This window comes from Orycteropus afer, unplaced genomic scaffold (genome assembly GCF_000298275.1).
Source record: "Orycteropus afer afer isolate SDZICR_OR568_19922 unplaced genomic scaffold, OryAfe1.0 scaffold00119, whole genome shotgun sequence".
Taxonomy (NCBI): Eukaryota; Metazoa; Chordata; class Mammalia; order Tubulidentata; family Orycteropodidae; genus Orycteropus; species Orycteropus afer.
Window position 1 is genome coordinate 6,767,325 of NW_006921706.1, and position 12,986 is coordinate 6,780,310.

The 12,986-nt window shown below is 39.3% G+C and overlaps 1 protein-coding gene across 1 annotated transcript in view; it reads right to left on the reverse strand.

Moving 5' to 3' along the window:
* The window catches only part of NXPH1 (neurexophilin 1), a 90,024-nt gene that overhangs the window by 70,706 nt on the left and 6,332 nt on the right, over nt 1–12,986 (reverse strand). The window contains exon 2 of the mRNA XM_042781428.1: nt 6,769–6,943. Coding sequence (XP_042637362.1) covers nt 6,769–6,943 — 175 coding nt within the window. The remainder of the gene's footprint in view (nt 1–6,768; nt 6,944–12,986) is intronic.

Below are 12,986 nucleotides of genomic sequence, written 5' to 3' on the forward strand. Positions count from 1 at the left end.
CATTCCCTGGAGAAGGATGTCATGCTTGGTAGGGTGGAGGGTCGACGAAAGAGGGGGAGGCCTTCAGGGAGATGGATTGATACGGTGGCTGTGATGATGGGCTCGAGTATAGCAGGGATTGTGGGGCTGGCGCGGGATCAGGCAGTGTTTTGTTCTGCTGTGCATGGGGTCACTATGAGTGGGAAACGCCTCGATGGCACTTAAGAACAACAACAACAAATCTTTAAAGACGCAGACTGCCTCATCTTTCTCTTATGGAGAAAACAAATGTATTAAAAAGGTTGAATTAAGCATAGTTATGCAAAGGAATTTAGGGCAGGTAAAAAGTCAGTTTCATAGTTTCTTTAGTGTTATCAAAATATTTACATTTCTGTACATCAAGTTTCTTCATAATGAGTTTTACACACATCATCAGGTAACAGAGCATCCATCAACTCAGTCTCCTCTACATTTCCATGATACTCTTTTAAACACAGAGTTCAGTCAAAATAAGCATAGACTCCAGTCAAAGATGTAAGGGATAAGTGGATCACAATGTACGCCTCAGAGTCGGTACATTTGTACAAGGAGCCATGGCAGTTTACAAACAAGGAATCTTTAAATTTCTTGATATAAATATATTGACCTAAGATTCACCCAACTTACTATTTGCCATTAAGTTAACTGTGCATACATTTGTACAATCTAGGGGAGAAAAACAATACGGTCCAATGGTGCTGATTCCAGAGATGTAGAGAAACTAAACAACATTTATGCATGTTAAGTCTGATGAAAAAGTTTATCTCCAGAAAGAAATAATTTTCAGGATATGTCAGCAGAGTGGTAGCTGCATTGATAATGATACTACTCAAACCAAAGCCAAACCCATTGCTATCAAGTTGATTATGACTCATAGTGATTCCCATTGGGTTTCCAAGGCTATAAATCTTTACTGAAGCATACTGCCCCATTATTCTTCTATGGAGTGGCTGGTGGGTTCGAACCACCAACCTTCTGGTTAGCAGACAAATACTTTAACCACTACACCACCAGAGCTCCTTAATTATGTTGTTGTTTTTGTCGTTGTTATGTACCATCAAGTCAGACTCAACTCATAGTGACCCCTTCTTGGGTTTCTGAGGCAGTATCACTATGAAAGTAGATTGCCCAGTCTTCCTTCCAAGGAGTGGCTGGTGGGTTTGAACCACCAGCCTTCTGGTTAGCAGTCAAGTGCCTTAGGTACTATGCTACCAGAGCTCATCTCCTTAATAATAATACTAGCTAATATTTATCCAACACATACCATGTACCAGCACTTGACCAAATGTTATACCTACATCATCATATTTCTACTCAAAAATCTCATCAAAGTTATTATCTCTATTTCAAAAATGAGAAAATGGATGGTAAGCCTGTTTAATTAACTTGCCAAAAGTCACTTGGCTCCTAATTGGCAGTGCCAATATTAAGAGCCATTTCTCTCTGATTCTGTGTCTACGCATTTTAAGGAAAAGAGGGCCCAGAGAAATAAATTTGACAGAAAGAGGAACCATCTTCCTATAGTTAGAAAAAGAAGAATAAAATGATGTTTCAGTGTAAAATTTTTCCCAAGTAAATGCCTACATGCTGACTTTTCACAAGTTAAATATCAAATGGGGGAAAAATAATAACACCAAGGAGCTCCGGTAGTGTCGTGGTTAAGGCATTTTGCTGCTAATCAAAAAGCCGGAGAAAATAGGGGGAAAAATAATAACACCAGGGAGCTCTGGTGGTGTTGTGGTTAAGCCATTTTTCTGCTAACCAAAAGGCCGGTGGTTTGAACCCACCAGCTGCTCTGTGAAAGAAAGATGGACAATCGACTTCAGTACAGATTTACAGCCTTGGAAACCCAATGAGGGTCATTATGCATTGAACTCGACTCAGTGGCAGTGAGTTTGGTTTGGTTTAAGCTCTAAACCTAGTCTTATTCAATATTAAAAGATTTAATGAAGTTTGGAATTCCTATCTCCCCACTATCACATTCTTCTTCCTTAGGTCCTTTCTCTCCATTATCTACACAAATAGCTCACTCAATGGGTGGTTCAATGGTCATTGCCTTATTATCTAAAACCCAGACCTAGTCTTATAATCCTGACATTACACCTCTCATGCCTACCTCTTCATCATTCACCTGCTTGCTATCCAATGTCTTTAGAACCCAAGCAATGACCAATCACATACCATGGAATTCACCTAAAGGATTAGTAGGATGAGAAATAACTTTTATAAGTAGCATAGCTTTAGCTCCAAAAGGGTGGTTTTTCTTTTGAGACTGTGAGACCTTTATTTAGCACTTCCTAAACTACATATTGACACTTATTTATTTGTCTTTGTGAAATACTTATCTTGCCAAGCAATGCAACATCTTGTTTGATATTGTTTTCTTTAAAACAACTTCTTTTAGGCAACAAAGTTAATATAAGCTATTTATAATAATGTGAGTCAATAACATGCATTCTCTACCACAAATACAATGATGATGTCAATAACTCCAGTTCAAATTCGCCATAAAATCTAACTAACATGAATCAATCAAGATTCAAGTTGCATATAGCATCCCTGACAGAATTTTTTCTCAGTGTTGCTTTCTTGTTTTCCTTGATTTCATACAATTAACACCAAAGGCAGCAAAAATAATGCTGCTTGTCTCTGTCTTTAGCACAATAGCCTTCTTTAGCTTCCCCCTCATTTATCAGTGCTGCAATGCAATCCTGATACGAGCAATTGCATAAAGATACGATAATTTTTTCTGTTTTCTGGTTCTATCTACCAAACCTCTCCACTGACCCTACAAAATAGCCCATCACGTCTCAGTACTATTATTACAAAAAGTCATACCTAAGTGTAACAAACACACCTTTTATTTCCTACATTATTTACATGTAATTTTGCTTATGCCTAAACAGACTGTGATTTTGAAGAGTACAAATCTAATTTAAATTTTCCTGAACTACCACAGTGAAATGATAACTCTGCTTTCTGAATTTTGACAGCGGTACAGAATTTTCATTAGCTGTAAGGAGAAAACATCAAACACTTGAGGAATGGAACGTATTCTAAATGCAAACGAGAAGCAGGAAGCTTGTAGGTATAAAACCGCAGACACACTTGCTAACGTTAAGGTCAAACCTAACAAGGAGCTCCAGAAATATCTAATCAAATACTTAATCAAAAACAGCCCTTTTTGATGGATGCAAGAGGGTAAAGAGCACATTTTTATTCTAAGAAGCCAGGGATTCCTCTCTACCTCCAACATTTGCATTTAGATAATAATTCCTCTGGCTTTGAGTATTATAAACTTTTAAAAGCAAATAAACATGATAAAAGAAACCCTTTGAGAAATACCAATTGATTAAACCCTTGTGTAAATGATTGAAAGGAGCATTACCTAGGAGCAGGTTTTGAAGAGGAGGCAGATTCCTCTCCTGAGAAGTCAGGGCCACTGGCAAGAAAGGGAAGGGACAGGAAGAGAAGGCTAAAGTTCCAGAAGACAAATTTTCCCAACTTTAATTTCTGCCAGAGCCAGCCCCAACTACCACCTAATGCAGTTATACAAAGCAATGAAGTAAACTCATGTCTTTTAAAATTCCCATTCTTTATTTCCTGCATTCCAAATCAAATCCACACACTTTCATCAAAAGCTGGGATATAGCAAATATATCCCAGGTTGTCGTTATGTGCTGTGGAGTCAGTTTCCGAGGTGGTAATACCACAAAGTAGATTGCCCAACCTTCCCTCCGAGGAGTTTGAACTGCCAGCCTTCTGGTTAGCAGTCAAGTGCCTTAGGCACTATGCTACCAGAGCTCCTTCAATATATTGCGTGGAAGACGCTAAATACTACCAAAGGCACAAAATTAATAGATTTAAAAGAAATAGGCAAAATCGTTGCCAGAGGCATACGATAAAAAGCATAGGAGGCAGTGGACACTGAAGGAAATAATCTGGAATTTTCTTCTGACTGTGTTCGGTTTTGGAACATAATTAATGATTAGCTCTAATTTGTTCATTAAAGTAAAGCCGCTTCAAACACATGGAGTCTCTTCTCACAGTTACATAGACATTACATTTGCTGGGTTGTTACTAAGACAATAATGAAGTTCTGAACGCCTCAGATCTTTAATACTTAGTATCAGGAGGTTTGCTTTTTTCCCCCCTATTTCAAGCAACAGACTTATCTTCCAATATGTATAGGGTCTTAAAACATCTGAAGTGACAGGACTAAGAATTAATAAGATCAGAGAGAGTATGGCCTGAGAGAAAACAGTCAAGAAAGTAGAAAGACAGAATCCAACCTTTAGCATCCCACTATCACAAATCAAACGTCAAGTTTCAAAGCCAGGATACTGGGCAAACATCTCTAGAAAATAAGCCCTTGTGTGAAGAAACATGCACACACCACCCTGGTGATCACAGCTAATGGCAAAGGTACCTCACAGGCAGAAATCAGAAATTATCAAACCCAGAAATGGTCTAATCTGTAGAATGTTACTTCCTGAAAAGTCAAACCTTTGAGGCACACTAGAGACCATTCACCATCACTCATCCAAATCATCTTTTCAATTTGTTTCCCAGGGACCCCCTTCACATGTCCCATACGTCAAACTAAATCATTCATTGTTCTGTAAACATGAACAAGTATATTCTTTCAACTCTCTGTCCCTGGAATGCTGTCCTCCTCCAGTTTTCTACTTCCAAACCCTACCCAATCATTAGTTTACAACTCAGAAGGCTTCTCTCTAAATCTGAGTCACACCACATAGTTCTCCTACTATGAATTTTCATGGTAGTCAAAATTTTCTAACGTACTGTTTCTAGTGGATAAGGCATCTGGATGCTAACCAAAAGGTCAACAGTTCAAACCTACCAGCCATTCCATGGAAGCAAGATGGGGCAATCTACTTCCATAATGATTTACAGCCTCAGAAACCCAATGGGGGTTGCTATGAGTCAGAAGCCACTTGATGGCAGTGAGTTTTTTTTTTTTTTTTTGGTTTGGTATCATCTCTATTAGTCTCTACATTTCTTGGAGGATTTTTCACAGTAAATGGCACAGTGTCTTGAAAATATGTGTCGATAAATACTTGTTGAATGAATGAATGAATGGGAAGTTAGGATACTATATAAAAGAAGATAGGTCAAGGATCCAAGAAAAAACAGGATATTTTCTTTTGCTTTTTCATTTTCTTTTTTTTTTTCTTTTTAGTGAAAGACAGTTGTAGCATTTTACTGAAAGAGTGTGAACTGCATTGATGCATGTTCTACCAACCAATATACTGAAGTCACCTGACCCATCCCCATCTATGAATCCTAAGAACAATGATAAATTACATAGAATATTAGCTCTTAGAAAACTTGGGGGTATAGTAGCTGTAACCTCTTTTTCTGGGGTACCAAGGACAGAATGCAATTCACTCAGCTGGTCAGTAGCTGAATGAGGGCTGGAATCTTCATTTCTTCAATTGAAATCAAGGGCCCTTTTTGCTAGAATAAGCTGCTGCCTCCTGGTAAATCCATCTTCTCTGATGTCAAAAAATATTCAGCAACACATTTTAATGACTTGAACTATAAAAAGGTTAATAATGTGTGCATTCCTTTAAATGGCATATTTTCTGCTACATTTCCGAAGAGGCATCACTCATCCTTTATAAAATGCTACAATGATTTCTTCTGAATGATGGTCAATACTGCTATTTATTCATGCCCAGAGTTTAGTCAGTGGGTATTCATTTCCATTATGCTCTGGGGGCATCGGATTATGTTTCAATTTTGTATCTGTATGTTGATCCCATTGATGCTTATTTCAAGTGGTGATTTTGTTTTTTCTTCCCCTGATGGCATGAAACTAGGAGAGAAAAGCCTTGTCTCTTATTTTTGTGACCATTATATAAACCAGGAAAATTTGGTGAAATGAAGGGTTATTTTGTAAGCACTCCAGAGATTTTGTTAAAGATTAAATACAATAATTGAATCATTGTGTTAATACTGTGAAGAATTTCCAGAAGAGTGTCCTTGAGTCCCAGGTGCATATAAGAATCCTTTAGGATTCTTTTTAAAACCATACATTCCAGGTCCCAATCCAAGAGCTATGAAGTCAGAATGCAACTTCTAACCATCCCCTTGGGAATCTGATCTCTAGGAGCTTCTAATACATAGTTAGGTTTAGTAACCTCTACTCAAGAGGCTGGGAGCTCTGGTAGCATTATGCCTGAGGCATATGACTGCTAACCAGAAGGCTGGCGGTTCAAACCCACCAGCCACTCCTCAGAAGGAAGAATGGACAATCTATTTCCATAGAGATACTGCCTTGAAAACCCAAGGAGGGGTCATATCTGACTCGATGGCAGTGAGTGGTTTTCTTGGTAGTCGAGGCCCAGCACTATTTTTAGAAGTTGGGATTCTCTTCTTACTTGCTCACGTACACTCAGCTTCTGCTTCTAACATATTGGGTACCCCATCTGGGAGCTCTGTATTCTCACCCCGCCAGCCAAACTGTCCCAGGGGACTTTTAATACTGCTATGTAATGGGGAAGTTCTACTCTGTTACATCATACCTCTATGAGTCAGAATCAACTCAACGGCACACAACACCACCAACAACAAGGTTTGGTTTAGGCCTTGGACTCCGATCTCTGTCTTGCCCCAGGACCCAGAAAAAGCACACTCTATCTTCATGGCTTGACCTTTCAATGAGGCAGGCTGACTCAAGCATGCTGTTGAAGGTGATCAATTGCCCGTACAACTAGGACTCACCCAGACCACACTTCTAGTGTCCTGCACATCCGATACTTTCTGATTCTTTCTTCTCTTGCCTTTCTCCTCTGTCTCTTGATATCTGCCACAGGATTTCCTCCTAATTTTAGATTTTATCTGGCCTCCCAACTTCCCCATTTCTAGAAAGGAAGCACAGCTTCTTCTACCTGTCTCACTGCAATAAACAGAGCACACATAAACTGAACTAGTTTCTATAGCCTCCCAGTATTAGAGGAGACTGGGCCTAACAGGTTAATGTTTCCAGATCATCTAGGATCCTTCTGACACAATAATGAAGTCTCCCAAGGAGAACTACTTCCCAGTAGTATAATCAGGATTGCTTTTTTTCATACATTTTATATAAGTAAATTAAAGTCCTTAGACATAAAACTATCAACACTGTAGAGATGCACTACCTAATGTGATTGCCCTGGACATGCACAGATCCCTCTCCAAAGTCGTGTGACATTACTGGTCATGAAGGCACATAGCCAGCTGATTCAGCACAGGTCAGGACAATGGCAGTACCCTACTTAATGGGTTTTCCCCATTCTCAGTAGTTTAATTATATTATATATTAAAACATATGTCACACATATATGTCATAATAAACATAAGGTTCCCTTGTTCTTTGAGAAGTAGAAGAAATCCACATTACTGATAAATGTCAAAAATTTCAAAATATCACTTATCTATTTAAAAAAAAAGGAGGAGGGTACATATAAGTCAATTCTAAGTTGAAATTGGTATTTCTGCATCATCTAGCACCTTGAGCAGAAAGTATTTATTCATAAAAGAGATGTGATATGGAGGAAAGATATCAGAACCAGAAGTTAAAAGACTGGATTTATTATTATTGTTATTATTATAGCTCTGGAACTAAATGACTTGGAAAAACCACTTAATTCTCCCTTGAATATCTATTTATCTAAGTATCTAATAAAACAGGATTGAATGGAACAGCAAAGTCTATGACAAGTACTGTACTGAACATTAGTGCCAGCTCTACTAACCAGCTGTGTGCCTTTACTTCTCTGAACCTCAGTTTATCTGTAATATAAGGGGTTGCACTAGATATTACCTAAAGAATGTTCTGGTAGCATAGTGCCTAAAGCATTTGACTGCTGACCAGAAGGCTGGTGGTTCAAACCCACCAGCCACTCCTCGGAAGGAAAATGGGGCAATCGACTTCTGCAGTGATACTGCCTTGGAAACCCAAGGAGGGGTTGCTATGAGTTGGGTCCAACTCGACGGCACACAACAACAACAAAGAATGTTCTAGTTCCAGTATTTGGAAGGTTTCTAATAGCCTCAGATCCTGATGATACATTCAGAGTCAACATTCTGTTAATTGAAATTTCCCTCATGGATTATGTGAGATCTTTTTAGCACTTCTATACTTATGAAAGATGCTGATAACAGGTATTTTCTATTTGCAATCTCATTAGTAGTGGCAGCTCTAAGTGTGCCTTCATATGAATAACTCTTACAGTGATCCCTCATATTATGTGAACTCCATCCAGTGATTATTTCATGATAATTCGACAATTTTCCTCACTCACTACTAAGTCTCTTGAGAAGGTACTTCACTTTTTTGAAACATACCTTAACCATCTTCCTACTTCCATCAGGATAATATTTTTTTGTTTTGTTTTGTTTGTAAGTGTCTTCCCATCACCAAACAAGTTTTAACAAAACATCTGTGCATACTGCTTAGCATTTGTTCTTGAATCACTTGTGACATAATCTATCAGACATGAGTTTGATTTTACTCCGTGCAATCTGCAGGCTTAGATTATATGGTTTGACAGAACAGGCTCCATATCTGTTTAACTTTGGCTGTGCCTGACATTTCTTCAGACCTCACAGAGCTCAGGTACTTTCCACACTGTATGCTTTTCTGCATATACTAATAACTCCATCTGAAATAAATTATCCCTTTCCCTTTTCACAGCCCAGCACATCCTTAGCATGTTTAATGCATCTCTTTCCCCAGTACCTGTCATAATATCTGATGCACCACACATGCTCAATAAATGTTTTAAATGAATTTAACTTCTTTTGTACAGTTATAAAACCCATTGTCATCAAGTCAATTCTGACTTCTACCAACCCTGTAGGACAGAGTAGCACTGCTCCATGGGCTTTCCAAGGCTATAATCTTTATGGAAGCAGATTGCCACATTTTTCTCCCACAGAGCGGGTAGTGGGTTCAAACCACTGACCTTTTGATTACCATCCAGGTGCTTAACCACAGTGCCATCAGAGCTTCTTGTACAGTTATAAACATAAGCAAATCCACAAATCACACTGAATAAAAGATTTTCGATGCTGGTGATAGTATCCATATCATGAATGAATATATTTCTGGGAAATTATAATTCTGATGTCACTTGAGTGTCCCTTAACTCTTACTTTTACACTATTCTAATTGAAATGATTACGATTAAATTCTAGCCAACATATGAGATACACAAATAAATAAGCTGCTGATTCTGATTTCATGAACATCTCCACTATCTCAGTGCTTTGCGAATATACTTTTGTAGTTCATAATGTTGTAAATTTTACTAAGTTAGATGTGAAAATGTGCTTTAAACAAATATTTCATGAAGTGTTAGGAGTCACAGAGATTCCTGGGTTGAGTAAAACAAAAATAACAATTCTAGAAAGGTGAACCTAAATGAATGAAGGCGAGGTCTGTGAGGATAAAGTAGATGTAACACTAGGGCTCCAAGCAACTCTGCTGTACCACTACTCTAAATGAACAGAATAACAACAAAAAGAGGAAATTATTTATTAGCTCAGAGGAGAGAGGTGAACACTGGAAGCCTACAACTATAGGTGACTAATGGTATAGTGGCTCAAGTTCAGGTCACAAATTTGAAGGTAGTGGTAACATCCTGGAGTTTCAAATGGCAGAAACAGCAACCAGTACATAGTGACCCATTACTTAGCAGCAGGTTCCATGGGACTTGGAAGACTGTGATTTGGCAGAGAGCAGTTGGGTTGATAGTAAATGTTGGAGTTCCAAGGGAGATCAGTGTCCCTGAACCTAGTAGTGCTGCTAATTGGTGCAAGCAGTTTTAATGCAGGCTGCGATGAGCAATAACTAGATGAAATAAGGATGCAACTGGAGAAAACTACCCAGGAGATTCAAAGAAACTACTTGTGAGAAACTCCCACAGACTCCTAGAGATATTCTGGGACTGGGAAGGGGACCTCAGAAAGGCCACCACCTGTTTGTCAGTTTGTCATACTCTGGTGGCGTGTGTGTTGCTGTGAGGCTGGACGCTATTCCGCCAGCATTTCAAATACCATGGCAGAGAGGTTTCAGCAGAGCTTCCACACTAAAACAGTCTAGGAAGGCCTGGTGATCACTTCTAAAAACCATTGTTGTTTTTGTTATGTACGGTTGAGTCGTCCCCTACTCATAGCGACCCCTCCTTGGGTTGCTGAGATAGTATCACTACAGAAGTAGATTGCCCAACCTTCCTTCCGAGGAGTGGCTGGTGGGTTTGAACCACCAGCCTTCTGGTTAGCAATCAAGTGCCTTAATCACTGTGCTACCAGAGCTCCTTTGTAAATACCCATTTAATACTAATAATCACCTGTTGAGGTGTGACCTGTCCTTGCCCTGGATGAGGCTACTGGGGCATGCAGAGTATGAATGTGTCCAAGTTGCTTCAAAAAAACAAAGAAACCAAACTTACTGCCATGGAGTTGATTTGACTCATAGCTACCTCTCCTTGGGTTTCTGAGGCAGTATCACTATGGAAGTAGATTAACCCATCTTCCTTCCAAGGAGTGGCTGCTGGGTTTGACCACCAGCCTTCTTGTTAGCAGTCAAGTGCCTTAGGCACTATGCTACCAGAGCTCTGAAAACTAGCCAATGAAAACCAGTGGATCACAACAGAACACTCTCCGCCTTGTTTGGTTTGGACACATCAGGAGGGATCTATCGCTGAATGGGGACATCATGTTTGATGAAGTAGAAGGCCAGAGAGGCCAAAGAAGACCTTAAGTGAGACGTACTGGCACAATATATGCAACGATGGACTCAAACATGCCAACAAGTGTGAGGATGATGAAGGAGCAACCAACACTTCATTCTGCTGTACATAAGATGGTTATGAGTCAGAGCTGATGCAATGGCGACTATCTATCTATTTGCTTCAGAGAGGCAAAACAGCAAAGTCTAAGGTCCTCAGCAGAATACAAGAAAAGGAAAAATTACTCAGAGGAGAGATATGAACAAATAAATTGACAATTAGACCAAGCACCTGGTGATGAGGCTTACTGAGCTTCTGGCTAACTGCCAGCATAAAGTTCATTTGTATGTTCTGAGTTAAACAGATTCTTGGAATAATATTGCAAGCTATCTAAGAAACTTCCACTACTCATCTGTAAGTTTCTTGTACTGTGGTGGCTTGCATGTCTCTGTAAGGCTGGAGGCTATGCCACTGATATTTCAAATACCAGCACCATTGCTCATGGTAGACAGGTTTCAGAAGAGCTTCCAGACTAAGACAGACTTGGAAGAAGAAAAGGGCAATCAATTTCTCAAAGAATCGGCCAGTGAAAACCTTATGAATAGCAGTGAAACACTGTATGATATAGTACTAGAAAACTGAATGAAAAGTCCTGAAATATTGTCTGATATATGGCCAGAAGATGAGCCCCACAGGTCAGAAGACACTCAAAATACAACTGAGGAAGAGTTGCCTCCACAAAGTAGGGCTGACCTTAATGATGTGGATGGAGTGAAACTTTCAGGACCCTACTTGCTGATGGGGCATGACTAAAATGGGAAGAAACAGCTGCAAACATCGATTAATAATTGGAGCATAGAGTGTACAATGTATGAATCTAGGAAAATTGGACATTGTCAAAAATGAAATGGAACACATAAAGATCGATATCCTAGGCATTTTTGTTGTTGTTGTTGTTGCTATCAAGTCGGATGTGACTCATAGCGACCCCTCCTTGGGTTTCCGAGGCAGTATCACCATGGAAGTAGATTACCCAACCTTCCTTCCAAGGAGTGGCTGGTGGGTTTGAATTGCCAGCCTTCTGGCAGTCAAATGCCTTAGGCACTACACCACCAGAGCCCCCAGCTCTGTGAGCTGAAATGGACTGCTTTTAGCCATTTTGAATCAGACAATCAAATTAACTACTATGCCAGAAATGACAAATTGAACAGGAATGGTGTGGTATTCATATTCATAAAGAATGTTCCAAGATCTATCCTGAAGTACAATGCTATTAGTGATAAGATAATATCCATATATCTATAAGGAAGATCAGTTCATACCATTATTATTCAAATTTGCACACCAACCACTAAAGCCAAATATGAGGAAATTGAAGATTTTTACCAACTTCTGCAGTCTGAAATTGACCAAACGTAATCGGGATGTATTGATTATTAGTAGTGATTTGAATGTGAAATTGGAAACAAAGAAGAATCACCAGTAGTTGGAAAATATGGCACTGGTGACAGAAATGATGTTGGAGACTGCATGATAAAATTTTGCAAGATCAACAACTTATTCACTGCAAATACCTTTTTCCAACAACATACACAGCAGCTATGTACATGGACCTCATCAGATGAAATATATAGGAAACAGATTGACTTCATCTGTGGGAAGAGGCGATGGAGATTAAAGACACCAGTCTGCAGTATGGATTACACCTCAACAAAAATAAAATGAAAATCTTCACAACTGGACCAATAAGCAGCATTATGATAAATGGAGAGAAGACTGACATTGTCAAAGATTTCCTATTACTTGGATTCACAATCAGCACAAACGGAAGCAGCAGTCAAGATACTAGACAATGCATCACACTTGGCAAATCTGTAAAAGACCTCTTTTTAAAGTGCTGAAGAGCAAAGATGTCTCTTTGAAGACTAAGGTGTGCCTAACACAAGCCACGGTATTTTTAATCTCTTCATATGCATGTGAGAGCTGGACAATGAATAAGGAAGACCAAAGAAGAGTTGATGCTTTTCAGGTATAGTGTTGATGAAGGATACTGAGGGTACCATGGACTGCCAGAAGAACAAATCAGTCCTGGAAGAAGTGCAGCCAGATGCTTCTTGGAAGTGAGAATGGCCAGACTTCATTTGACCTACTTTGGTCATGTTTTCAGAAGGAAGCATTCCCTGGAGAAGGATATCATGCTTGGGAAAGTGGAGTGTCAGCAAAAAA